The sequence below is a fragment of the Leucopleurus acutus genome (genome assembly GCF_964270905.1).
Source record: "Leucopleurus acutus genome assembly, chromosome: 8".
Classification (NCBI taxonomy): domain Eukaryota; kingdom Metazoa; phylum Chordata; class Mammalia; order Artiodactyla; family Delphinidae; genus Leucopleurus; species Leucopleurus acutus.
Genome location: NC_139151.1, coordinates 49,643,622 through 49,671,503, shown reverse-complemented (window position 1 = coordinate 49,671,503; position 27,882 = coordinate 49,643,622). Strand labels below are relative to the sequence as shown.

Genomic DNA, 27,882 nt, shown 5'->3' with positions numbered 1-27,882 from the left:
ACTTCTGAGCAGTAGGTGTTGCGAAAGCCCGGGTAGAATCCCGAGAAGAAGGTGGAGCCAGGACTTTCAGCGGAAGGGCGGGGGGGCGGGGCTGGCGACCTGGCTGGGCGAGCCAATCACGCCTGGCTTTATCAACGGCCCCGCCCCTTTACCGCACAATTCCCCTCCCCTAGCTCATTTCGCACGACGCAGCGGTTGGGAGCACAGACATTTTCGGAGCTGGAGCCGCCGCCATTTTGTGTCTGTGGAGAAAGAAGATTCTGTGGCGGCTGGAAGTGGACGGAAATCACCCGTGAGACGGCGGCGTTTCACACCCGAGGTTCCCCCCGTGTCGTCCCCCAACCCCCCTCCGCGGTCAGCATGTGGTGAAGCCGGAGCCGCGAGACCCGGGGAGAGGAAGAGGAGTCGGAAGGGAGGCGGGGTATCGAGAGCGGCTTCAGCTTCAGCTGCGGCGGACCTCGGAGGGGGGCCGCGGCGCAATGTCAGAGCAGACGCCGGCCGAGGCCGGTACTGCGGGGGCCCGGGAGGACGCCTGTCGGGATTATCAGTCATCACTCGAAGACCTGACCTTCAATAGCAAACCGCACATCAATATGCTGACCATTCTAGCCGAGGAGAACCTGCCCTTCGCCAAGGAGATCGTCTCTCTCATCGAGGCCCAAACCGCCAAGGTTTTTATACACCCCGCAGCCTCCTATTCTTCTAATACTCCCTGATTTTAGTGTCAGCCTCATCCCAGGTCTCGCTTCTATCCAAAGGGGGACGGTGTTCCTCCTCTCCAACCCTCCAACTCAGGCTCGGTCTCTGGCCCAGGCTTCGAGCGTGGGCCTCTCTTGGGGGGAGGGAGTGGGGAGGATAAAGGGTGGAGTCCCACTTCCGCTTACCAGCTCCCTATTTAGGCCACCGCATCGTGTATCCCGACGCACACGCTTTGAATAGAGCCCTTCGGGGAGGGGGAGAATTAAAGGCAGTTCGTGGTGTGGGGATGTAAGAGTTAAAACCATTTGAACCCCCTGGGATGGTGGGGAGTGGTTCTCCCCCCGTCCCGAACTCTTTTGGGTAACTGTGCTCTGTGGGTTGGAAGGAGGTGAAGGGGGACCTGGGAGCGAGCTGTTGGGGGGTGGGAATAGGGCCTTGGCCCCGAGTGGAGCAGCCGCCTGTTAGGAGCCCAACATGGCGCCTGAAAAGCACATGATGCGAAAGGGAAGAGAGGAGAATCCATTCCCTGCCAGCCAGGCAGCTGCTCACACCCGTCAGCCCCATTTTGGGGTGGGGGCGGCTAGATATAATTTGTATTCTCCTATCGGAGGGTCTCATTTGCCCCCAGATACGGGAAATTGGGGTTGAGGGTGGGGTTGGAGGGGGTGGGGAGGAGATCTTATCCAACCTGTAGGTGGAGAACTGGCCCACTGGGTAACAAGTACTTGTAGTTTTCTTTTGAAAAGTTCAGTTCCTCCTCCTCTTCCTTTTCTCTTTTTTTCCTCCCTTCCTTCCCTGAAAGTGAAGACGTGCTTTGCTTCACCCCTTGACAGCAGTGGTCCTCTGCCACCCTATATTTCCCTGTAGTCCTCCTCTTCTGTGGATTCATGTGGGAGCGATTTGTCATTTAAGTAAAGTTACTGTTAAACTTAGTTATCGTAATGAGTTTTAATAGCTTCCCAGTACTACGTTTTAAGTTATTTTTGAAGCTTGTACTTATGGTTTAGTTTTTTTCTAGTTGTTAGTGATTGAAATGATCAGGATGAGCCTCCTTTTAGCAGAGTGAACCCCTTTTAAAAGGCCACTTTAACAACAACCACCAATATATTGTTTAGAGGCGCTTTCTGTCTAGTGTAAAACTGAGTGGTCTGACTTTAATAAATGGTTTTGAAATGTGTGACTGGTATTATAAAATTTGTGAATAAAACATATAAAATATGTATTTGTCTTTTTTATTTACCTTTGTAAGGTGTAGAATTTGTTTCCAAGACTTATTTTTATCTACGTGGTTGTGTGTTTTAAACAAAAGTCTTTAAGTGACTTGGGTTCATTCTTCTTTAGGTTCCATCCACTCTTTTGGGTAAATCTGTTCACAAGATACACGGTTTCAGGTGGTCCTTTCATACCTTAAAGAGGACAAAAAGTAAGGTTTTTTTTTTCTCTTTAGGGCCCAACAAGTTTGTCATGCTCAGTCTGACAGCTAAAATACAAGTCCTTATTCACCTTTTCCTGTGAATGTCTGTGTGAAACAGCTATTGTTCTTTTTTTAAAGTATGAGATTTTAAAAGGAAGCATTTCTCATACTCAACATCCTTTTTATTGATACAACAAACATGTTGGACATGAAAACTTAGTTTTGCCTTGTCGAAGGCTTAACATTAAATGCCTTTTAAAAAAAAAATGCACTTGCGTTTTTTTAAAAATAACATTGATTTTTAAAAATTCTACCTAGTATTTTTGGGGTTACTAATATTCCACAGAGCCTAATACTTAGCAGCTCAGGTTGTCACTCAAAGAACCATTTTCTTGCTGGTTTTTAATGGATCCAGAAGACTTTCAGAAGTGAAAACTAAATGCTGAATATAGTGACCACATTAAAATTTGTATTTGTGTGTGGCTACACAGAGTGGTGAAAATAGATGGACTATTTGCTGATGAAAGACAGCTGAAATTTTTTTGGCACACGTTTCCTGGTTATTTTTGTAAAGCCAGATTGAGGAAAAGATGTAACAGTCACTTTGGGGAAATAATTTAATGGGGTTGGGGTTGAGGGTGAGGGGAGGGATTTTCTGTCATTTGGTAGCAAACTGGCTTGGTTTTGTGTTTCTCGAGGTGAATGTTTGTGTCCTTATCCTCTAGCGTTTCAGCATTACTAAACTTAAGGATTCACACTTACTTGACTCCTTCCATGAGGCAGTAGTAGCAAAAAAATATTACATATAAGAATTCACTTGTACAATAAAAAGTTAGCCTACTGAACAGATTTTGGTTTTAAAGAGAGCCTGTTTATCTTCATAAGTACAACAATGACTAAAATGGTATAAAACATGACATGGTAAGATAAAGACACAGCAATAAAGCAGTTGACGTGTTGGTACTTAATAGTTTACCCACATGCAATAGCCTTGTGAAACCCTTTTATTAGTACTGTAAAAGAAAACTTTCATACAAAGTTATTCAAAGGTTTCCTTAGTCAACTTTGGTTGTTATCAGAAGCAAGAGCACTTCCACACACTTGTATGGGCAATTGGTTTTGTGAAATAATGGTGGCATTGTGTACTGCAGAACTGTGAGCTTACCCTGGCTACAGGTAGCTGTGGGTAAGTGGTGTTCAGGGTTAAGATTCCTATACACGTGGGAAGGGTAAATGGGGATAATTTTTGTTTTTGTTTTTAAATCGTGGGTACTCCTTTGGAGTGGGAGTTAACACTTAGTTTATGTGGTGTGTCTTAATGCTCCTCAACAAGTCTGTGAACCTGCTGATGCTTTCTGGAAACTTGCTGTGCCTTCTAAAAGCCAGTGATGGGTAGGCTTTACAGTTGAGCTGGGGCAACATTTCTTTGCTTTGGAAAGGGCCGCCTGTATCGGCATCATCACACTGGCCCTGCACAAATTTAGAACTCCTGGTTTGTGCGTGTCAGAGGAAAAATATTTCGACGGAGAGTCTGTGCTGTGAAGAAAATCTTGAGGACAAATCCTGGTTTCCAGAGTCAAGTTCAACCTGATTTACATGACTCAGCGGCTGCTCCATCCAGTTTTCCTTGTATCAGTAACAACTTGCACTTTCCTGCATGTTCATGTGCAAGTTTAAAAGTGTTTTTTTTGCCATTAACTTCATATGTGAAGTGTACTTAATTTCTTTTGTTCATTGGATTATAGAGAAGTAATCCTAATGATTTTACAGGTAACAAAAGGTTCATAGACTTTAACATATAAAATATGCCTATGGAAATTAGGGTTTCTGCCAGAAGTCTGAAAACTTTTTGTTTCATTGAGTCTAGGTGCATCATCATAAGTTAATGTGGGTCACAAAGCTTACACTTGGATTACAGAAAATATCCTCCCCCTTTTTTTGTCACTTAAAACACAGTTTGTTTTTTAACTATACGAACCTGAAATTCTATTGAGTGTTAAATGAGGGTACTAGAGACTTTTTTCTTTCCAGTAATTCTGAGCTTATTTTGTATGCTCAACTAAAGATCATTGTAAGAGGTGAGACCGTGAACACTTAAATTTCATAAAAGTTAATATTGATTCAAAAGTATTTAATATCAACAAAATATTGAGGTCTGTATTGTACGTTAAACGCTCACTTTTAAAAGTAGTTCTTTGTTGGCAATTCATTGTACTAAACTTCTCAGTTTCTTTTTATTACTTCAGGCTCCCTCCTCAGAGAAGCTTCCTGTTATGTACCTTATGGATTCTATCGTGAAAAATGTTGGAAGAGAGTATCTCACTGCCTTTACTAAAAATCTAGTTGCAACATTTATTTGTGTGTTTGAAAAGGTATATATACATTTAGAAACATTTGAATTTTTAAAACATGTTCCTGATTAAATAAATACTTGCCTTTGTGTTGGGTTTTCTTGGGTGGTGAAATGTTTTATTCTTTTGGGCATTTAACATGCTAAAGTTAGTGTTTCGTATTTAAAGTGGGTTCTAGGTGTTTTACATTATCCATTCAAAAATAGATGTGTTTGCTTTTAGAAGTTCATGTTTTTGATTGACTTTGTTCACTTGAAGATCTGTTTCATCACTAGAATACGGGCAAAAAGATCTGAAACTATCAAGAGTACTTCAAATTTCATTGTTTAGGTTTCTGGTTTTAGGATGTTGACTATTTCTGTCTTAAAAAAAAGAAAAAGAAAAAGCATAATTCTAGTGTGTGTCAACCTGTGATGGATGCCTGGAACTTGTGATTTTTTTTTTTTTTTTTTCTGGAAATGTTTCCTCTTGTTAACCTTGTTCAAGTATATTTTGTGTGAATGTTCTAGGTATGTGTGAATGGTGGATCAGTGAATTGCTTTAGGTTATTTTGGAAATACTTCTTCCCCACCTCTGGCCCCTCTTAGTGTTTAGAAGAAAGGCTTGTTAGTTTCTATACCTAGAGATTGTAAATTCCTTTCATAACATTGTATCTGGTAGTTTGGTTAATACAGTATTATGTTGAGGAAGACAAAGGATTTGCTGAAGTAATTCTCTTTCCTGTCAGGCTTCATCTTTCATACTGAGAAAAGGGGCATTTATAAGATATTTGGGTTTAAAGATTGTTTCCTAACAAAAAATTGGTGGTTCTTATATTTTAGTAGATGCACCTGTTGTGTCTCGAGAAATCTTAACAGTTGTCAGGCTTGGAGAATTGGGATTATTTTGAAAGAACTCACTATCAGATTTTACTTGTTTGTTAGAACAGAAAATGTGTAGTGGCTACTTGAGTAATTTTTTTCCCTTTAAGTTCTTAGAGAAAAGAAATACTGCTAAGTAAGTATATGCAGAAGAAATTTGGAAAGCTGTATTTCAAACTGTATTATGGAGATTGTTAATAGTGTATTGTAGACTTTTGCTAAATACTGCTTACCTGAGACTCTAGTCTAAGGAGAAGTCAACTTTGCATTATAGAAATTGGGGCACTAAACCAATTTCTTGGTTTCAGTTTCAGTGTGTTCAAATTCATTTGGGTGTTTGGTAGAAAATGTTTACTGACTCTTACTGGGCCTTAACATTGAAGGTGATGAAAATGACCTTGTTTGTAGTAAATATTATCTAAAGACTGGAATATAGTCAAGGCTTTATTATTCTAAAGTTAGAACTCTAGCTCAGTTTTCCTAAGTGCTAGGTTTCTCTGATGGCTAATTTAAAAAGTATTATTGTTGTTACTATGCCCATCACAAGCATGAGCAGATAAGATACAAAACTAAAGCTCATCAGTAGGTAAGATTTTGTGAATTTCAATTATTCAGGTGCCTTCTACACCACAAATAGCTTATTCATAGGTACCAGCCATATTGTATTGCAGGAGATTAGTTAGTTTTGTTTTACTTTGTACTAAATGTAAATAACTTAAAAAATTTAAGTCATCAGATAAACTATTTTCTAGTTGTTTTATATTTTTGTCCAGAGTGAAAGTAACAGTAGGAATACTGTGTCAAGCCCTAATATTTGGGAACATTTTGTACTTCTAAAAATTCAGACTTGTCTAATTGTTTGCTTTCATGAAGGCTAGGTGATAATGACTTTAATTTTTCTAATTTTTTTTGACAGAAATTTCTTTATTAACTTTACATCTGCAAACAAATGTACTTTTAATAAATGATTACTGTTGTATATATTTACGAATTAGTAGTATGTGTGCTATATGTGAAGTAGAACAGAGATTTATGTAGCATTATGCTTAATATATAAAACATCCTATAGTAACTTAACAAGCCATAGAATTGTTCTGTTGTTCTAGGTGGATGAAAATACTAGAAAAAGTTTATTTAAGTTACGTTCCACCTGGGATGAAATATTCCCTTTGAAGAAACTTTATGCCCTGGATGTCAGAGTCAATTCGTTAGATCCTGCTTGGCCTATTAAACCTCTGCCCCCCAATGTGAATACATCTAGCATCCATGTGAATCCTAAATTTTTAAATAAATCGGTAAGTTTTAACATGAATGGTATATAACTAATATTTTTAACTGTCAAATTTTGACTTCTCTAAAATTTCCTGCCAGATAAAAGTAACTAGAATACCCTGTGCTGAATCAGTTAATTAAAAAAAAAAAAAATTTCCACCTTCAGGTTCACAGTACATTTAAAGTAAATGTTCTCCTTGTTTAGGTTTTACATATTTATTTTGGTTTTTAAATTCCTGAAAACTTTCTGTGTGCTTTTAAACATGATTGGCCATTTAAGATTATGGATAGGGTTTATTAAGAGAGAAGCTGATAATTTTTAGCTCCCCCCTTAGCTGCTTCCTTTTTAGCTGTGATTTTTTTTTTGTAAACAAATTATTTTTTCTTATAGCCCGAAGAGTCTTCAACACCTGGCACAGTGGTCAGTTCCCCTAGCATCTCCACTCCTCCAATTGTTCCGGATATACAAAAGAATCTTACCCAAGAGCAACTAATAAGGCAGCAGTTACTGGCAAAACAAAAGCAGTTGTTAGAACTTCAGCAGAAAAAGCTGGAGCTTGAGCTAGAGCAAGCTAAGGCACAACTGGTAAGTAGAGGAGATTTGGCATTTTGAGTATTTTTAAACCTGTTTTCTGATGGATATGGAATTATTTTGTATTTGAATTGTATTAACATGTTACTTTTATTAATAGTGTAATTTTTCCACTTTTATTTATTTTGCAAATTATGGTGTATTTATTAGTCCAAATTTGTATATCCTTTTGTAAAAGTCACTTTTAATATAAACTGCACTATTTTCTTTCAAATACTTTTTATTAGAGTGCTGTCTTATAAGATAGCCCCTTAGTTTTGTTAAAAATTATATCATGCGGGGGCTTCCCTGGTGGTGCAGTGGTTGAGAGTCCGCCTGCTGATGCAGGGGACACGGGTTCGTGCCCCAGTCTAGGAAGATCCCACATGCCGCGGAGCGGCTGAGCCTGCACGTCCGGAGCCTGTGCTCCGCAGCAGGAGAGGCCACAACAGTGAGAGGCCCACGTACCGCAAAAAAAAAAAAAATTATGTGGACGTAGTGTCAGTTCCAAGATGGTAGTTGTGTTGTGGCAGATGTTTTTGCCTAGTCTTTAATATTTTATGAGCTTATGTTTCATGAGCAGAAATCCTTAGCAGTTTCCTTAGAAGGCTACAAAAAAAAAGCCATCACAAAATTAAGGAAGCCAGGAAGATTATGTATTTCTGTGTATGAATAACGTTATATTAAGCTATTTTACTTAATTACTTAGCACTTGACCTTATTTGAGAGTAAGGGAGTACAGGAAGGCAGAATTTTGTAAGTGCATTATCAGTGCCACTTTGAGAGGAGCTAAATTTTATGACTTAGAATTTACCTGGAAAGACTTGGATGCTTGTGCAGCTGGAGTGCAGTGACTTATTTAGTAGTTTCTTAATATCAGTGTGGCCCAGAATTCTGAATAATTAGGAAGAGGGAGGGTTTTTTTTTGTTTTTTTCATTCCTCCTAGAAGTTATAAAACCCCAAAGTAGAGGATTAGTAAGAAATAACAGGCCACATAAATATTGTATATGACCTTTTTCCTTTCATTTTAATATCCACTTAAATACTAGAAGTATACAGTATAAATACGGTATTGAATAAATGGATTTATTGAATAAAGCATTATAGTCCTTAGTTTTCAGTTTCTTGACAAATAATCTGAATGTTTTACAGTTGTAACATGAACGTTTATCTTGTATTTCAGGCAGTTTCTCTTAGTGTTCAGCAGGAGACATCCAACTTAGGTCCTGGAACTGCACAATCCAAATTACATGTTTCACAAATTCCCCCTATGGCAGTTAAATCTCCCCATCAGGTTCCTGTGCAACCTGAGAAAAGTCGTCCAGGTCCATCCTTACAAATTCAGGATATGAAAGGAACTAACCGGGATCCCCGTCTTAATAGGTTGAGTCAACATTCTTCTCATGGAAAAGATCAGAGTCACAGGAAGGAATTCCTAATGAACACATTGAGCCAGTCTGATATTAAGACAAGTAAAACTGTACCCTCTGAAAAACTAAATTCATCCAAGCAAGAAAAAAGTAAATCAGGTGAAAAAATAACCAAGAAAGAACTTGACCAATTAGATTCTAAATCCAAATCTAAATCTAAATCACCATCACCTTTGAAAAACAAATTATCCCACACAAAAGACTTGAAAAGTCAAGAATCTGAAAGTGCAAGGGTGTCTGATATGAGCAAGAGAGATCCAAGATTAAAAAGACATCTTCAGGATAAGACTGATAGCAAAGATGATGATCTAAAAGAAAAGAGAAAAACTGCAGAAAAAAAGGATAAAGATGAGCACATGAAATCATCTGAACACAGACTGGTGGGAAGTAGAAATAAAATCATAAATGGCATTGTACAAAAACAGGATACCATAACGGAAGAATCGGAAAAACAGGGGACAAAACCAGGGAGATCGAGTACTAGAAAGCGATCAAGATCACGATCACCCAAGTCCCGGTCACCGATTATACATTCTCCCAAGAGAAGAGATAGGCGGTCACCCAAGCGAAGGCAAAGGAGTATGTCTCCAACCTCAACACCCAAAGCTGGGAAGATTCGCCAGTCAGGAGTTAAGCAGTCACATATGGAAGAGTTTACACCACCTTCCAGGGAAGAAAGAAATGCGAAGAGAAGTACTAAACAGGATGTTCGAGATCCAAGGCGAATAAAAAAGACTGAAGAGGAACGACCACAAGAAACTGCAAATCAGCATTCCACCAAGTCAGGCACTGAACCAAAAGAAAATGTGGAAAATTGGCAAAGTTCCAAGTCTACCAAACGATGGAAATCTGGTTGGGAAGAAAATAAAAGGTAGGTTGTTAACATTTTTAACTGAGTAGAATAATGTGTACATTTAAAAATACAGTGTTGATTTAAAAATTGGATAATGTTTATTGGGTGCTATAATTAGTACTTTTTTCCCCTGTTTAATTCTTAAAACCCTGTGGGTTAAGTACCATTATTATTGCTGTTTTACGTATAAGGAAACTGAAGTTTAGAAAGGTTAACTAATCTGCCTAAGGTGGCACATCCAGGACATGCAAGAATCAGAATTCATATCTGATTTTCCTGACTTCAAATCTTGTGCTCTTAATCTTTAAATTAACTTTTATGGTTACATATATTCATTTTAGCCAGATCCTATTAAGGATCTTAAAATATGGTCCTGAGTATTTAAAAATTTTTTATGAAGTAACATAATTGCTTTTATGGTTTCAGTTTACAACAGGGTGATGAACATAGCAAAGCTCCTCATCTAAGGCATAGGGAGAGCTGGTCAAGCACTAAAGGAATCTTGTCACCTCGAGCTCCAAAACAGCAGCATCGATTAAGCGTAGATGCCAATCTTCAGATTCCTAAAGAGTTAACTCTTGCAAGCAAAAGAGAATTACTTCAAAAGGTAACTACTGTGTTCCCATGTAGTCATTATTCTCCTTTTGTCTATAAGTTTTTTGTAAGTACTTTTTATATTTAAAATATTGATTTCCTTTTATCACCCCTATGCAGACGAGTGAACGTTTAGCATCTGGTGAAATTACACAGGATGACTTCCTTGTTGTTGTGCATCAAATTCGACAGCTATTTCAGTATCAAGAAGGTAAACATAGATGCAATGTACGGGATAGTCCTACAGAAGAAAATAAAGGTGGATTAAAAAAGAAACCTCTCTTAACTGATGCTGAATTAACCTACTATGAACATAAAGCAAAACTGAAAAGGACACAGGTTCAGCATTCATTTCCAAGACTTGATCTCTTAGATCCTGATATTTTTGACTACCCTTTGACTGATGCCTTGTTGTCTGGAATAGAATGTGAGCCATCCAAAAGTAAACATGCAAGTAGGAATAGTGGAGCACAGTTTGACAGAAAAGAACAATTTAGTGAAAGAGCAAGACGTCTTTCTCCTATATCTGGGAGTCGTACTTATGCTGAGAATCTTTCACCCCATGAGGGCCGGAGAAGACATGACGAGCAAGTCTCTGCTAAAGGTAGAAAAAGTTAAATCAGATTATGCCTATTGAATCACACAGCAGTGAAGGGAAAATGAACAAGCTAAGTGGGGATGGATTTTTGTGACTGTTCAGACTTCTGTTTTGTCGTTGTTTGTTTTGTTTCGGTTTTTCCCTCAAAGGGAAGGGAAGGGAGCTGATATTTATAAGGCCAACCGTGTATTAGGTACTTTACTAGGTTCTTTATATATGTAATCTGATTTAATCCTCACAATGACCTAATGAAATATATATTATACCCATTTTACAGATAGGAAACAAGACTGGAGAGGTTAAATAAGTTGCTCTCAAAGTCAAATAATTAGTAAATTGACTGACTGGGTATTTTATTTTACCCAGGTGTATCTGACTCTAGAGGGCATTCTCTTACTTGCTGCCTGTTGCTGTCTTTTTCCCTCCCCTCTCATAAAGTGAGATAGTTATGGATGTTTTTGAATAAACATTTACAAGAATATACGAAGAAGATTTTAGGATAATTTGATATAAATTATCAGATTCAGGGAAAATAAATTTTTTTTTCTTTTTAAAAGGTGTACGAGAAGAGCAGAGATCACCATTCAATGATCGTTTTCCACTTAAGCGACCTAGATACGAAGATTCAGATAAACCATTTGTAGATAGCCCAGCATCAAGATTCGCCGGCCTTGATACAAATCAGCGACTTACGGCTTTAGCTGAAGATAGACCATTATACGATGGACCTAGCAGGCCATCAGTAGCGAGAGATGGCCCAACCAAGATGATTTTTGAAGGACCTAATAAGTTAAGCCCTAGAATTGATGGACCTCCTACGCCAGGTTCTCTTCGGTTTGATGGGTCACCGGGACAAATGGGGGGAGGTGGCCCTTTGAGATTTGAAGGACCACAAGGCCAGTTAGGAGGTGGGTGTCCTTTGAGATTTGAAGGTCCTCCGGGACCAGTAGGGACACCTCTGCGGTTTGAGGGGCCAATTGGTCAAGCAGGAGGAGGTGGTTTTCGGTTTGAAGGTTCCCCCGGTCTGAGGTTTGAGGGATCTGCAGGTGGTTTGCGATTTGAAGGACCAGGGGCCCAGCCTGTGGGTAGTCTCAGGTTTGAGGGACACCGGGGTCAACCTGTGGGTGGTCTGAGGTTTGAGGGACCTCATGGTCAGCCTGTGGGTGGACTTAGATTTGATAATCCCCGAGGTCAGCCTGTAGGTGGACTTAGATTTGAGGGAGGTCATGGTCCATCAGGGGCTGCAATTAGGTTTGATGGACCTCATGGTCAGCCATCAGGTGGGATCAGATTTGAGGGCCCGTTGCTACAGCAGGGAGTTGGGATGAGATTTGAGGGCCCCCATGGTCAGTCAGTAGCTGGTATGAGATTTGAAGGGCAACATAATCAACTTGGTGGGAACGTTAGGTTTGAGGGTCCACACGGTCAGCCAGGGGTTGGGATCAGATTTGAAGGACCTTTAGTCCAACAAGGAGGTGGAATGAGGTTTGAGGGTCCTTCTGTACCAGGAGGCGGCCTGAGAATCGAAGGACCTCTGGGTCAAGGTGGGCCAAGATTTGAAGGTTGTCATGCTTTAAGGTTTGATGGGCAACCAGGTCAGCCATCACTCTTGCCAAGATTTGATGGATTACATGGTCAGCCAGGTCCTAGATTTGAAAGAACTGGTCAGCCAGGCCCGCAGAGATTTGATGGACCACCTGGACAGCAGGTTCAACCAAGATTTGATGGTGTACCTCAAAGATTTGATGGTCCACAACACCAGCAAGCATCAAGGTTTGATATTCCTCTTGGTCTTCAAGGCACACGATTTGACAATCATCCTTCACAAAGGCTTGAATCGGTATCTTTCAATCAGAGTGGCCCATATAATGATCCACCTGGCAATGCTTTTAATGCCCCATCCCAAGGACTGCAGTTCCAAAGACATGAACAAATATTTGATTCACCTCAAGGACCAAATTTTAATGGACCACATGGCCCTGGAAACCAGAGTTTCTCGAATCCCCTTAACAGAGCTTCTGGACACTATTTTGATGAGAAGAATCTTCAGAGCTCTCAGTTTGGAAACTTTGGCAATTTACCTGCTCCAATGACAGTAGGAAATATTCAGGCATCTCAGCAGGTAAGTCTGTTACAGTTATTCTAAAAGTATATTGTATGCAGATATGAACCATTTTTAATGTTTCTAGTGTTTGAGGAAGGTTTTCAGGATATAGTTTATTCTATAGGTTGGAAAGGATTTTTTTAAAATTTAATTTTTTTAGTAAGTTTTTTTGGGGGGGGCAGTTTTTAATGTACTTCAAAACCCCACCTGCTAGGAAAGTGAGATGAGAGTCTTCTGGGGCTGAAATTTGCAGTTTAAATCCAAAATTGATCTTAGTTCTTTCAGGATCTAGAGCATCCTCTCAATCTCAGTCCCCCCCACCCCCCCACAAATCTTTTCTTTTTTAATAGACTTTTTTAGAGTAGTTTAGGCTCACAGCAAAATTGAGCTATGAGGTATAGGGATTTCCCATATACCCCTTGCCTTCACATATGCATAGCCTCCTCATTATGGTTTTTTGTTTTGTGGGTTTTTTTGTTTTGTTTTTGGTTTCTAAGGTATTAAAGTATAATACAGTTGTGTGTGTTTCATAGACCTCTGCTACATTGTACAACTTTTGAGCCTTGATGAGCTTTATAGTAATCATAGAGCTGATTTTATAGACTGTTCTTTGATATAGAACTTCCTTAGCCTGAGTTAACAAACAAGAAAATCAAATTGCTCATGCTTTTACAGTCTGTAATTCTTTTTCTTCCTCTCTTCCTACTTTTCACCACCTTTCCGTCATTCCAGTCAACTGCAGTTGTTTGATGTTTGATGCTTATTGAAATAGTGTTAAAGCAATATGCTTATAATTTGTGGTTAATTCAGTTGATATTAATGATTACTTTTGCTTGCCTGCTGAAATTCTCCTGGGCTAAATTTACTTTTTTCCAGGTAGTGACACTTTCTTACTAGGACAGATTTATTATGCCAGTAACATTGCATGGAAGAAAGTGTAAAACAAGAAGAAAGGTTTTAAAAGCATGTTAGAAGCATTATTTATAGAAAGCAGCCTTCTGTCCATATCCAGTGGTTTGGGAAAACAATTGGCCTCCTTAGTTAGACTTATACTCTATTGTATGTTTTTAAGAGAAATGATACTCTTAATTGACAAGATACTTTAGAATGGGACTTGAGTTAGTCTTGTTCCTACATTATAAAGAATTGATGGGGTTTTTATTACGCATACATACCACTGAAGGTTCACACAGGATACTGAACAAGGCTTATAAATGGGCATTTGTTTACATAGTAGCAATATGTAGAAGTCCTACCTCATTCTTGACTACAAATACAATAATTGTATGCCTGTACAGTACTTGGTTCATGACTTTTATTTTTTAACATTCCTTTAAAATCTTTTACAGTCCACTTTGTAACTCAGTTTGATGGCTAACAGAATGATCATAAAGGAGTTCAGATTGCTAATTAAAGCAGACTTTTGACATCTGTATAAAGGAGTTAGGTCAGTGAGTGAGTTCTGGCCTCAGCTTTGCTGTTTACTGGCCATTATGATTGTGTACAGATCACATCGCTGGATGTCAGATTTCTATTTGTAAGATAGGAGAAAACACTGGCAAGGTAAAGTGATTTGTGTAAGGTCACACAGCTAGTTTTTGGCTACCTTATGTTTGCATGGTATCTTAAACTTTTCAAAGAACCTTCACATCCATTATCAATTTTTTATAATTCTGTGAAAAATATAAGGGAAGGTCTTATTCCTTTTTATAGAAAGCCTAGTCAGGTTACACTTGTAAATCTTGTAATTTACACTTGTAAATCTTCATTATGGTAAACAGGCCTCATGATATCTGTGAATATATTAACGTAATTTGAATGTTAAAGTTTTACTTAAAAATATAGAAAAGATGTTCTTAAAACCAAGATTTCTCTTAAAGGTTCTGACTGGTGTTGCTCAGCCAGTAGCATTTGGCCAAGGACAACAATTTTTGCCAGTTCATCCACAAAATCCTGGAGCATTTGTTCAGAATCCTTCAGGTATGTAGAACATTGTGTTTTTCAAAAGACAATTATTGTTTGAGTAGCTACCTTGTCAGTTTTAGAAAATGACAATTTTGAGAGGGCATATGCAATTTAGAGAAATTTAATCTGACTGGAATGTTGTGTTTTCTTTCTGAGTTTGTTTACATTGTTGATGTATATTCACACTAATCCCCTTTACAACTAGAGATGGTTAGCCAGGACTTGTAGACCACAAAAAAGAGGGAAGGAGACCTAGTAGGTGGAAGCTAGAGGGTGGGGTAGGAATGTGACATTTGTGTTTAGGTAAAATGAAGTCAATGACAAACCTCAGAAATACCAATTACTTGATACTTTGAATTTTTGTTTTGTGTGTGTGTGATGATCCAATAAACATTAAGTGAATACTGCAGACATCACATTATAAGCTGATTCATTCATATGTCTTTATGGGCACTCAAGTAATAATTGTACACAACAACATGTTAAAAGAATTTCCTAGCTAGATGCCCATGATAAGCATCTATGGGGTGAGGCTTAACGATATTGTTATGGATACAATAACAATAGTAGATACGAGGGCTTTAAAAATAAGTTTTAGGGGGTTTCCCTGGTGGTGCAGTGGTTGAGAGTCCGCCTGCTGATGCAGGGGACACGGGTTTGTGCCCTGGTCCGGGAAGATCCCACATGCTGCGGAGCAGCTGGGCCCGTGAGCCATGGCCGCTGAGCCTGTGCGTCCGGAGCCTATGCTCCGCAACGGGAGAGACCACAACAGTGAGAGGCCCGCATACCGCAAAAAAAAAAAAAAAAAAAAAGTTTTAAGGACTTCCCTTGTGGTCCAGTGGTTAGGACTGCATACTTTCACTGCTGAAGGGCCCGGGTTCAATCCCTGGTTGGGGAACTAAGATCCCTCAAGCCATGCGGTGCAGGCAAAAAAAAAAAAAAAGTTTTAGTTTTAATATGTGAAAAATGAGAAGTATATAAATTAAAATTATTGGAAAGTCAATATATTGAGAGCTAACTCAACCAAATTGTAGTGGTACTTGCTTTATTTCTGAATCATTAAAACAGCCATCTTCAGAAACATGCTGTAGCGTGGCTCTATTAAGTTTACAAATTTGGAGAGTTTTCCATAAGTTCTGAAGTAACTAGGGAAGTCCTAGCCAAGCAAGCTCTAGTTTATGCATTAAGTATTAAACTGTATCATCACAGGAAGCTCACTCAATTAATTTGAAAACGTTTTGTTTTTAATTGCTAGATTGACAATTAGGATTAGTATTCTTATTTTTTGTTTTCACTATAATGAAAAGGGAAGGAAAGTACTGAATATTTGGGGTCTAAAGTCAGAAGACCAGGGTTAGAATCTCCACTCTGCTACTTTACAGGTAGGTGGAGTATAAGCAAATATCCTTTCTGGGGTTCAGTTTTTTCCTCTGCAGATAGCATATGATAAAAGTCAGGATTTGCTGGGGAATTTTTTCTTTTCCCAGAGAATCAAATGAGATCGTATGTGCAAAAGTACCATGTAACTTGTGAAGTGCTATATTGGTGTATTTTCCTTTAGAACTCAGTTTTTCTTGTAGAGTAGAGGATTTGTTGTATTGGAGTTGGTAGCTTGAGATAGCGTGCAGCAACTGCAAATTTTGCTCTTTTTTGTATGAGATAATATACAAAACCTGCATGTTTTCTTTTGCTTTTACAACCTTGAGGTGCTTATGTATACAAGGCATAGCAGTGTCACAGAGGAAATCACATCTTATTTCCTGGGTTGGAGGTTATTGAATGAGATGTTAGATATGCTTTCCTTCTTCAAGTTTTACTTAAAGAGATATGAAAAGTATTTAGTGTTCAATATTTGGCTTCTGTAAGGTTTTTTCTCAAAATTTAAAGTAAAAACACTCTTTTCCTAGTAGTAAATATACTCATGTTCATTTATTCATCCAAACAAATAGTGATCACTTGCTATATTCTAGGCATTGTGCTAGGATGACTTTAATAAGGTTTATCCTTCTAAGGGCTTTATAGTGTAGCAGGATCTATGGACTTTTTTTTTTCTTCCTCTAAATAGTTGTTCAGACTTCCCTAGTGGTCCAGTGGTTAAGACTCTGTGCTCCCAATGCAGGGGGCCCAGCTTTGATCCCTGGTCAGGGAACTAGATCCTGCATGCTGCATCTAAGAGCTGGCACAGCCAAATAAATAAAAACGGTAAAATAAACATTAAACAGCTGTTCACTAGGTTGATAAGATAGACACCATCATTGGGTACCTGATTATGAAATTCCAAACCTGTTCTGAGAATCACCTCTTATTCCTGTTTCTAAATGCACAGAAAATCAAATAAAATCTGAAAGTGTCCTAAGCTTTTTTTTGTTTCATGCAGCTCAGAGTATTGTTTTATTTATTTATTTTTAAAATCTTTATTGGAGTATAATTGCTTTGCAATGATGTGTTAGTTTCTGCTGTACAACAAAGTCCATCAGCTATATGTATGTGTATATCCGCATATCCCCTCCCTCTTGAGCCTCCCTCCCACCCTCCCTATCTCACCCCTCTAGGTCTTCACAGCGCATCAAGCTGATCTCCTTGTGCTATGCAGCAGCTTCCCACTAGCCAGCCATTTTACATTTGGTAGTGCATGTGCGTCACTGCTACTCTCTCACTTCGTCCCAGCTTCCCCTTCCCACCCTGTGTCTTCACGTCCATTCTCTACTGTGTCTTCATTCCTACCCTGCCACTAGGTTCATCAGTACTGTTCTTTTAGATTCCATCTATGTGCGTTAGCATATGGTATTTATTTTTCTCTTTCTGACTTACTTCACTCTGTATGACAGGCTCTAAGTCCCTCCATCTCGTTACAAATAACTCAGTTTTGTTCCTTTTTATGGTTGAGTAATATTCCATTGTATATATATGTGCCACATCTTCTTTATCCATTCATCTGTCGATGGACATTTAGGTTGCTTCCATGTCCTGGCTATTGTAAATAGTGCTGCAATGAACACTGTGGTACATGTCTCTTTGAATTATGGTTTTCTCAGGGTATGTGCCCAGTAGTGGGATTGCTGGGTCATATGGTAGTTCTATTTTTAGTTTTTTAAGGAACCTCCATACTGTTCTCCATAGTGGCTATGTCAATTTACATTCCCAACAGCAGTGCAGGAAGGTTCCCTTTTCTCCACACCCTCTCCAGCATTTATTGTTTGTAGATTTTTTTGGTGATGGCTATTCTGACTGGTGTGAGGTGATACCTCATTGTGATTTTGATTTGCGCTTCTCTGATGATTAGTGATGTTGAGCATCTTTTCATGTGTTTGTTGGCAATCTGTATATCTTCTTTGGAGAAATGTCTATTTAGGTCTTCCACCCATTTTTGGATTGGGTTGTTTGTTTTTGATACTGAGCTGTATGAGCTGCTTCTGTATTTTGGAGATTAATCCTTTGTCAGTTGCTTTGTTTGCAAATATTTTCTCCCATTCTGAGGGTTGTCTTTTTGTCTTGTTTATGGTTTCCTTTGCTGTACAAAAGCTTTTAAGTTTCATTAGGTCCCATTTGTTTATTTTTGGTTTTATTTCCATTACTCTAGGAGGCTTTTTTAAAATTTTTTTCTTCTGTGTGTTTTTTTTAAATTATATAAGTTATAGGTGTACAATACAGTGATTCACAATTTTTAAAGCTTTTGTTTAGTTTATAGTTACTATAAAATATTGACTATATTCCCTGTGTTATACAGTATATCGTTGAGTTTATTTTATACCTAATAGTTTGTACCTCTTAATCCCTTACCCCTATATTTATATTGTTCCTACCTTCTTCCCTCTTCCCACTGGTAACCACTAGTATGTTCTTGTTCTTTTTGTGTCTACCTCTTTTTTGTAATATTCGCTAGTTTGTTGTATTTTTTAGATTCCACGTCTAAGTGATATCGTACAGTATTTGTCTTTCTCTGTCTTATTTCACTTGACTGTTTTTCTTTAAACAAATATTATATATACTGCCAAACACCTCAGTGCTTTACAAATATTAATTCATTTAATCCTCATAACAACCTTAGGTAGGAACAATTATTGTTACCCTTTTACAGGTAAAAAGAACAGATACAGATAAGTATCTTGATCATGTCACACAACTAGAAAGTGGAATTTCTAGTTAGAATCCCAGGAGTCTGGTTCCATAGTTCATGCTCTTTTTTTTTTTTCATAGTTCATGCTCTTGATCACTAAACTTGACTGCTGGAAGACATGTGATAAGCTAGTTATGATTCTTAGACATATAAATAGCTAATTCTAATGAAAGGTAAATGTTAAACTATTGTGTGAAGTGGCTGTTGTAATTGATCGTTGAGGTTGATTTATTCATTCATGTAGTCAGACATTTCATTTCAACAGACATTAATTAGCCTGTTGTATACAAGGCACTGTGCTAAGTGTAAAGAATATGCAGTGGTTAAGGGCAGAGATTATGTACTGTATTGTGGATGCAAATTGAATTTCTGCCATTAAGAGGAATTTTTAGTGATTCAGAACTTTTTTCTAGAGGTGTGGTAAATAAGATGCATAGTAGTGACATACAAATATATTAAAATTCTGTTTTTATAGTTGAGTTAAAGAATTGTAATTTTTAAATTAGTGCTTAGCAAAATATGGAATTGGATTGATTCCTCACCAGTGAGCTTAAGGAAAAGATTGTTATCCTTGTTTCATTTATTCAGATTTTTGAAGCTTTAGTAAGCCTGACACCTTTTCAGCAACAGCCTGAACTGCTTTGCAAGGGCAGTAATTGAGCAAGGGTCAGAGGGGCAGGTATATTCTGAGCCACATGGCTCATCTCCCTGCATTAGTTCCCTTGGGTAGTTATGGGAAGGTGGGGGAGCTGGGGGGCTGGGCAGGAGTACTTCCATTTAGGCTCTGGGTATTTTTTTCCCCTAGAAATCTGTGCTAAGAGATGGTAGCCTACTTCATCTGTGCAAAACGACCTTTGCCAATATGGTTAGGTGAAGAATAGAGAATTGGAAGGGTGAAAAGTTGGACCTAGAGGTGTGGTGCTGCATTGCATAGAAGGGAGCATGAAGCTCTCTGCCCTCAGTATTCTGCTTTTCTTTGGCATGGATTTAATTGGGCAACAGTGGGTAATACTGGTTTTTTAAGGTAACACGTATGCCCGTATAAAGTATTAGTGGGTTTCAGTATTCGTCTTAGAATATATTTTTAAGAGGTCATGATTTGCTGACATAAATGCAAAGTTCACTTTTGGTAATTACACTGATCTTAACAAGATTTTATTAAGTTTAATGTTGATAGGATATCTTGAAGAAAACTTTAAAAATCCTTAGTATAATTTGCATCTTTAAGTTCTACTTTTATTTTAAGAGCGTTATTTTTTTAAAGGTGTCCTTCCTAAGGGATATCCTGATAATCATCTCAGTCAGGTGGATGTAAATGAATTGTTTTCAAAACTGCTAAAAACAGGAATTCTCAAATTGTCCCAGCCTGATTCAGCTACAACACGTAAGTATGGTTCTGTAATTCATTTACACAAAGCTTTCTTAAGTTATAAAGATGTATGATATGATACAATGATGTGTTCTATGCTAAAATTTCTTACAATGTTGAATTCTTAGGTATACTTATATAACTGGTTTATAATGAAATAAAAAAAATTTTTTCTAACAAGGAACTGTTAGCCTTATAGAGGACATTGTTTCAGTTAACTAACATTCCTGCAAACACCATGTGCAGACTTTTTCTAGTTATTCTGTATTATTTTAGCTTATTTATAATTAAATAATTAGAATGTTGATGAATTTCATGAAGATTGACTTTTAAGAGACCAGACCTAATATCACTTATCAAAATAAAGAATTGTATTAGGTTACTTGCCAGTAAAACCTAAGATCAGGAGCACTGAATAGGCAAGATGGGGCTCTCCATATACTTCTAACACTATAGCGTTCCCCTATAAAGAATACATGGACACTGGTTTTGAGATATTTGTTGTGTTTCTTTTCAATTGAAGAAGTAAATGAAGTTGCTGCTCAGCCCCCTGCTGAGGAGGAAGAAGATCAAAATGAAGATCAAGACGTTCCAGATCTTACCAATTTTACAATTGAAGAATTGAAACAGTATGTAATCTAATTTTCTAAGGTAAAAGGGACGGTGACTTTAATAACAGTGGATATTATCACTAGTGCTATTCGTCTTATCCCTCACTGTTTTTAAAATTTAGGAAGCCTGTTTTCCCTTTTTTAATGTGGTAAAATATACATAACATAAACTTAAGGAAGCCTGTTATCTTCTTTTCAAATATGTTTGCTGCACAAGTATTTAGGCCAAAAGTCTACCCCCAAATTTCTGTTTTTTATTATCTCTGTTTAGTATAGCAAGTTTAGGGAGTTTAAGGATTAGGTATTAGTAATCACTCAGGTTTTCCTTTTTATCTCTGTTTTCTCTTAATCATAACTGTTTTTTCTGTATTGATATTCTCATGCCTTTGAAGTTAAGAAAATGAGGTTTTTGTAGTCTAGTATTTAAAAAATAAATTTTTTTTTCATTTTATAGAAAATACAAATGAATAAAATCAAGAAAATAAAATTACCTACAATTTCCACTTTACTGATAACCAGTGTTAACATTTGGTGCATATATTTTCATAAATTTTTATTGCCTATATTATATAAAAAACATTTACAGTTGCTTTATGGATCCATTATATTGTTATGAGTACTTTTAAAAATAATAGAACAGCTAATGGGTTTCATCTTTTTTTTTAAATTGAAGCATAATTTATTTACAATGTGTTAGTTTCAGGTGTACAGCAAAGTGATTGTTTTATATATATATAATATATATCAATATACACTTTTTCAGATTCTTTTATTATAAAACACTGAGTGTAGTCTCCTATACTATACGGGTTTCACCCTTTTAAAGACAATGTTTTTCAAAGTGATACTTTTCACATAGTTAAAACTTTATAATGAAAGTCTTACAGTAAAGGCTTATAATAAAAGATGGCATGCCTTTTTCCTAGTACTACTTTTTACCTGAGGCAACCATTTCTTAACTCTTTTATCTATGGTTCTTGGCATTTACTTTTTTATTTCTTAAAAGATACATAGTTTTCTGGGCTTCCCTGGTGGCACAGTGGTTGAGAGTCCGCCTGCTGATGCAGGGGACATGGGTTCGTGCCCCGGTCCGGGAGGATCCCACATGCCGCAGAGCGGCTAGGCCTGTGAGCCGTGGCCACCGAGCCTGCGCGTCCGGAGCCTGTGCTCCGCAACGGGAGAGGCCACAAAAGATACATAGTTTTCTGATTTATTACATTTCTTGATTTATCCCATTTAGACAATTTATTGACTTCCTGAAAGTGAAGATTTAGGTAGCTCTTTTACTCCCTCCCAACTCTCCTCCATATAGTTATAAAGCCATTTATCATTAAATTTTTATTCAGTATTAATATTATGATTCTAAATATTTTGTTTTCTGGTATACAAAGTACTCTGTACTGTGCTTTGCTTTATTCTACTATTTAAAAAAAATTTCTGGAGTTAATAACTGCCCGGTTTGTTCACTTAGTTATTCTGCATACCTATTTCTTTCCAGATAAGGAGTGCAGAATTTTAAAAAACTGATTATTGCTGACTTCAGTTTCCCACTAGTCGTCTACTTTTTCTTTTTAGTTACCCATACTATTATTACTTCTTCTGTACCGCTTTCAGTATTCTTTACATCAGGGTGGGACAGTTTAGTTATTTAAAACCGCGAAGATCTGGAGAGGTGAAATCTAATTGTTCTGCCATATCCACCCTGATATTGACATTACTCTAAGAACAGGCCAACTATTGCCTTATTAGTTAGCAGATGATCATTCCATTATTAGCTAGAAGGAAATAAGTAACTGGGCCAGGCCTATTGATAAGAGGGTAGACACCATGTTCCAAAATTAACCAAAGTTAAGGTAAAGAGAGTCACTGACACATTACTAGAGAATATTATTGATCTTTGGATATTAATTCTTTCAGCCAGCTGTTGGCTGAAACATTATTTTGTTACATAATAATGGCTTCACCATTATCAAAATATGGAAAACTGAAGTACTTATAACTGCCTTTTTTTTTTAAGGCCATTAAGTCAGCCACAGTATCAGAACTAAAGATTATTTCTGTATTTTTCAAAACAGACGTTATGATAGTGTTATAAATCGACTGTATACTGGTATTCAGTGTTACTCTTGTGGAATGAGGTTTACAACATCACAGACAGATGTATATGCAGATCACTTGGACTGGCATTATCGACAAAATAGAACTGAAAAAGATGTAAGCAGAAAAGTCACTCATAGACGTTGGTACTACAGTTTAACAGTAAGTAATTCATGTGCCTCTGAACTATCTTTTAGCCTTTAAATTATATCATTCAAAAGTATATTAGTTTAGGTAACTGCTGAGCACTAACTAGTGAATTTTTTGAATAAAATTTGACCCTTAGAATATAAAAGGTTTTTTTAATTAAAAAAAATGTGAAGAGTATGTATTTGTTTTTTGTTGAAATTAAGAGTAGAACACAGGTTTCTTCTAGTTCTAAAATTCCAAGGTTCTATGACTGATGTTTTTTGGTAAAAAATTGTGCATGAAATTTATCTTATTTACATTAGTAGTTGTAATTCTAGAGTTAAAGGAATGTTAATGTTAAGATCTTAATTGTTCATTAGTTGCTTTATGTTGTCTATTAGTTATGGGGCTCAAAAAGATGGTATAATTCTAAATAATCAATATTAAAGCATATTGTAGAAGAAAGTACTCTTACATTTAAATGGCATTGTATTGAAGGTGTTCAGTAAGAGTCTAGAAACAAATGAATATACTCTTTTTAAATTAACTCTTTAAGGACTGGATAGAATTTGAGGAAATAGCTGATCTGGAAGAACGTGCAAAGAGCCAGTTTTTTGAAAAGGTGCACGAAGAAGTCGTGCTCAAAACTCAGGAGGCTGCTAAAGAAAAGGAGTTCCAAAGTGTACCTGCTGGACCAGCAGGATCAGTTGAGGTAAAAGAACAATGTTCAATTTTCTACCTCTGGTCATGCCTTTCACTTCCTTTAAGTAAATAATCATAAATATAACTTTATTTACATCCCTTTTTTAATGATTTTGAGACTTCTTGTAAGCTTTACTCTTCAATGTTATTCTTGTTATCTGGCTTCGGGTTTCATAACCACTGTAGTTACTACATATTTATCTGTGACCAAGAGCTGTGAAATGTTAATTATTTTTGCATGGAAGAATGCGAAATCCTTAGATCTTACTTTGTATTATATATTTGAACATTGTTTAAATTTTCAGAAAACTCTTAAATTCCTTTCTCCACTTAACAAAATGTTTCTGTATTTTTACTTAATGGCATTGTGTTCTATTATGTAAACTTCATTTTTATATGGTTCTATTTTAGAGTTGTGAAATTTGTCAAGAACAATTTGAACAGTACTGGGATGAAGAAGAGGAGGAGTGGCATTTAAAAAATGCTATTAGAGTAGATGGAAAGGTAATTTTCAGCTCTTTATGAAGTACTTTAAAAGGAAGTATTAAGATTTTTTAAAAAAAAATGTTTATAGGGGTAGCTCACTACTTTGAAAGAAAAGTGTTAATTGCATTTTTATTTTGGTTTTTAATAGAAGTGGTATTTCTAAGGTATTGGACTTTAGAGAGTCAGAGTGTGTGAGTTGGAAGGCATTTTAGCAATCATCTGGTCCTGTACTCATTTTATAAAAAAGGTTGCATAACTAGTTAATGATAAATCCAGGACTAGATCTTCTGAGTCTAGTTAGTCTTCTTTCTGCCTAACCACACTATTTTGATTCTGAATTTATATTTCATCATCAAAATTGTTTCTGTCTTAACATACCATGTTATCTACTTAATATATAAAGGAAGTTTTAAGGGAAATCAGGATGAAAATTTTGTTTTTATCCGTTTTTGTGACCAAATGATTTTTTGTTGCCTTTCCAAAGATAGTTTATCTGTGGTTTAAATTTTAAAAGAAAATCATACCAGAATAGTCCATTAGAAATGAATATGCATGTGAATACTTACTTACTTTTTTGTTTGTGCTTCAGATTTATCATCCATCATGTTATGAAGATTATCAAAATGTAAGTTCTTTTTGGTTACTGTTTGTTCTCCTTTACATTGATAAATTTTATTTTCAGTTATTTTTTGCATCTGGGCAACATTTTTATTTTAATCTTGATGTGTTGAGCTGTCTTAGTTTTGATGTAGCATTTAGGTTGTTCACAAAATATTGGTGCTAGGTTGATAGGGTCTGATTTAAATTTTGAAATTTTTGTATCATTCCTCGCATTCTCTTTATTTGAATCTTGATGATGTCTTCTACTAGAGTACTAGGCCTAGAGAATGAGAAGGTTCATGATGGGAATAATTTTCTATAAGTTACGGGTAGCATTTACTGCTTACTCCACTCGGCCATGTAATATAGGAATAATTTTTAAATTATCATACATGAAATACAAAAAAAAATCAGTCTCTTGACCTTGGAAATTCAAATTTTCATATTTGTAGAGTGACCATTTTTTTTTTAAACCAAACAGTGGAACATCTTAACTGTCAAATAATATTTGTTTCACAAGTTCAAGGGGCAGTTTGGAAGATATACTTAGGTCATCAAAAGATTAGAGTTTGTAGGGTGTTTTGATGGTTTTGAGGGATTTTTAAAAAATCCTTGGGGTAGGGCTTCCCTGGTGGCGCAGTGATTGAGTCCGCCTGCCGATGCAGGGGATATGGGTTCGTGCCCCGGTCCTGGAAGATCCCACATGCCGTAGAGTGGCTGGGCCCGTGAGCCATGCCTGCTGAGCCTGCGCATCCGGAGCCTGTGCTCCGCAACGGGAGAGGCCACAACAGTGAGAGGCCCGCATACTGGAAAAAAGAAAAAAAAATCCTTAGGGTATTTGAAATTAGGAGCAACAAATCCCAGGATATATGTAGGGGGTTATATTGGGATTAAAATATAGAAACGTGTCTAATCATTGAATCAGCTTCTTTTGTCGTTATATTACTGCTTTTCTTACCATAGCTCATTGCTGAGCACATATCAGATGCTCAATATACATTTTATTTATTTATTTATATTTATTTTATTTAGTTGGTTGTGCTAGGTCTTAGTTGCAGCAGGCGGTCTCCTTCGTTGCATGTGTGCTCCTTCATTGAACCAGCAGGCTCCTTAGTTGCGGCTCGCTGGCTCCTTAGTTGTGGCATGTGGACTCTTAGTTGTGGCATGTGTGTGGGATCTAGTTCCCTGACCAGGGATCAAACCCGGGCCCCCTGCATTGGGAGTGCGGAGTCTTAACCACTGCGCCACCAGGGAAGTCCCTCAATATACATTTTATTAATTGGCTGCCTTTATGGCATGTTTTGTGGGAAAGCAGGGTTTTCAATTGTGTTTGGTATATATTTCTTTGCCCATACAAGGGTCTTATAAAACTGTCACTTAATGTGATATTTGTGAACTTTAATCAGTACTTAAAGGGTTTTTCATTTTGTAGACATCTTCATTTGATTGTACACCATCTCCCAGCAAGACACCAGTTGAAAATCCCTTGAACATTATGTTGAACATTGTTAAAAACGAATTGCAGGAACCCTGTGAAAGTCCCAAAGTTAAGGAAGAACGGATTGATACTCCACCAGCTTGTACAGAGGAAAGCATAGCAACAGCCACTGAAATTAAAACAGAAAATGACACAGTCGAGTCAGTTTAAGTAAAATGAGAAAGGTATGTTTTTCTTTTTTTTTAAGAAAAAAAAAAAAGCTGCTGTTGAAATCTAGAAGGTGAAGAATTTTTTATGTATATACAGACATATCTATATAAATTGTCTAGCTGAGGCAGGGCCTTCAGCTATCATTTGGTTAATAAATACATTTTAGTATTTGCATTTCCTACTGCCTGCACAGTTTCAGGTGCTTGTTGTGTGAAAGTTCTGTAGATGTGTGCAAATTTAACAAAATGAAATTGTATGTGTAAAAATGTACGATTTTCACTTGTGAAACTGTAAATTATAAATAAAAAAATATTTTTGCTATCCATGGAGTGTAATATTTATGCACACCATCAAATAAAGACAGTGTTTCTGTACTTTTTATTGGGTGAAAATGGAATTAAACAGCAATTTCAACATAAGATTTTTTTCCAGCAGCTTCCCATGATTAAAGAAGCAAAGTCTGAGTTAGTTTTATCCTTCAAAAGGGGGTTGTGAGAGCACTGCAGGACTTTTCTCAAATTGAAAAGCCAGATTTGAAAAAATTTTTTAAATGGAATAGGACATAATTGCATATATATATATCTCCAGCTATAGAGAACCATCCAGATATCCATTTTTGCAAAGCATCTAATGAAGCAACTTTTATTCTTGAACTTGGACACTGATGCCATCAAATGATTAACAAATATATTTAAGTACTAAAGGTGATTTTTTTTTTAAAGGACATTTTTCACATTTGTCAAATAACTTAATGCAGATGAACATATTTCTATTTTAAGTTACAGGGGGATCTGTAAGAATGTTAATTTGAAACATGGTTAACCTTTTTTCCTTTGTTGGTTTTGACTGAATTAGATGGATGCCATGAGATGTTAATATTCATACATGTAATAAATAGAATGATGAAGAAACTCCAGTTTGTATCTCTTTTATTTCTTAAGTGCCTTTAGAAAGTGATTTCTTTTTCCTATATCTTTCATCACTCTGTTCTTGAAAACATGAATGAGGCACCTGCTATGAGCCAGGCACTCTGAGATGCAAGATTAATCTTTTCTGCCATCTGTTGGAGGAGATAGGCATATAAAACAATGAAATGTGTTGAGCACTTACTATATGGTAGGCATTGGCAAACTCTTTACATATATTTCCTCTGATACTTACAAATAATTCTAAATGGTAGGTGGTATCCCCAGTTTACAGATGAAATTGAATCATTCACTTATAAAATTGTAAAACAAGAATGAGAACCTGGCTTTGCTTCATTCCATTCCATAATATTTCTGCAATTTACAAAAATACCCTAATAGGCACATCAGACTACCTGGAGGTTGGTTAAGGAAGACTTTATAGAGGTGGTGGTATTTGAGTCTTGGAGGATAAATTGAAGTGGTGTCCACACTGGTAGGAGGCA

The 27,882-nt window shown here is 37.0% G+C and overlaps 1 protein-coding gene across 2 annotated transcripts; it reads left to right on the top strand.

Moving 5' to 3' along the window:
* Positions 1-204: 204 nt before the first annotated feature.
* Positions 205-26,792, top strand: PCF11 (PCF11 cleavage and polyadenylation factor subunit). 2 transcript variants are annotated; one of them, XM_082843788.1, is made up of 16 exons: positions 205-671; positions 4,360-4,485; positions 6,431-6,619; positions 6,988-7,182; positions 8,352-9,469; positions 9,878-10,058; positions 10,166-10,256; positions 11,201-12,765; positions 14,628-14,727; positions 20,094-20,213; positions 20,722-20,827; positions 22,885-23,068; positions 23,592-23,747; positions 24,149-24,241; positions 24,813-24,848; positions 26,256-26,792. In XM_082843788.1, exons 1-16 carry the CDS (start codon positions 480-482, stop codon positions 26,469-26,471), a joined length of 4,668 nt encoding a protein of 1,555 aa, XP_082699914.1. In that variant the 5' UTR covers positions 205-479; the 3' UTR covers positions 26,472-26,792. The 2 variants fall into 2 exon arrangements, with proteins under 2 accessions (XP_082699914.1, XP_082699913.1); XM_082843787.1 differs by having other exon boundaries at positions 10,166-10,649.
* The last annotated feature ends 1,090 nt before the right edge of the window (positions 26,793-27,882 follow it).

What these genes read in the sequence shown, in the direction of transcription:
- PCF11 (XM_082843787.1), top strand. Translation starts at nt 480, where the DNA reads ATGTCAGAGCAGACGCCGGCCGAGGCCGGTACTGCGGGGGCCCGGGAG. An exon ending in GGTTGGGAAGAAAATAAAAG is followed by an intron (nt 9,470 to 9,877) that starts GTAGGTTGTTAA and finishes TTATGGTTTCAG; the next exon opens with TTTACAACAGGGTGATGAAC. An exon ending in CGAGCAAGTCTCTGCTAAAG is followed by an intron (nt 10,650 to 11,200) that starts GTAGAAAAAGTT and finishes TCTTTTTAAAAG; the next exon opens with GTGTACGAGAAGAGCAGAGA.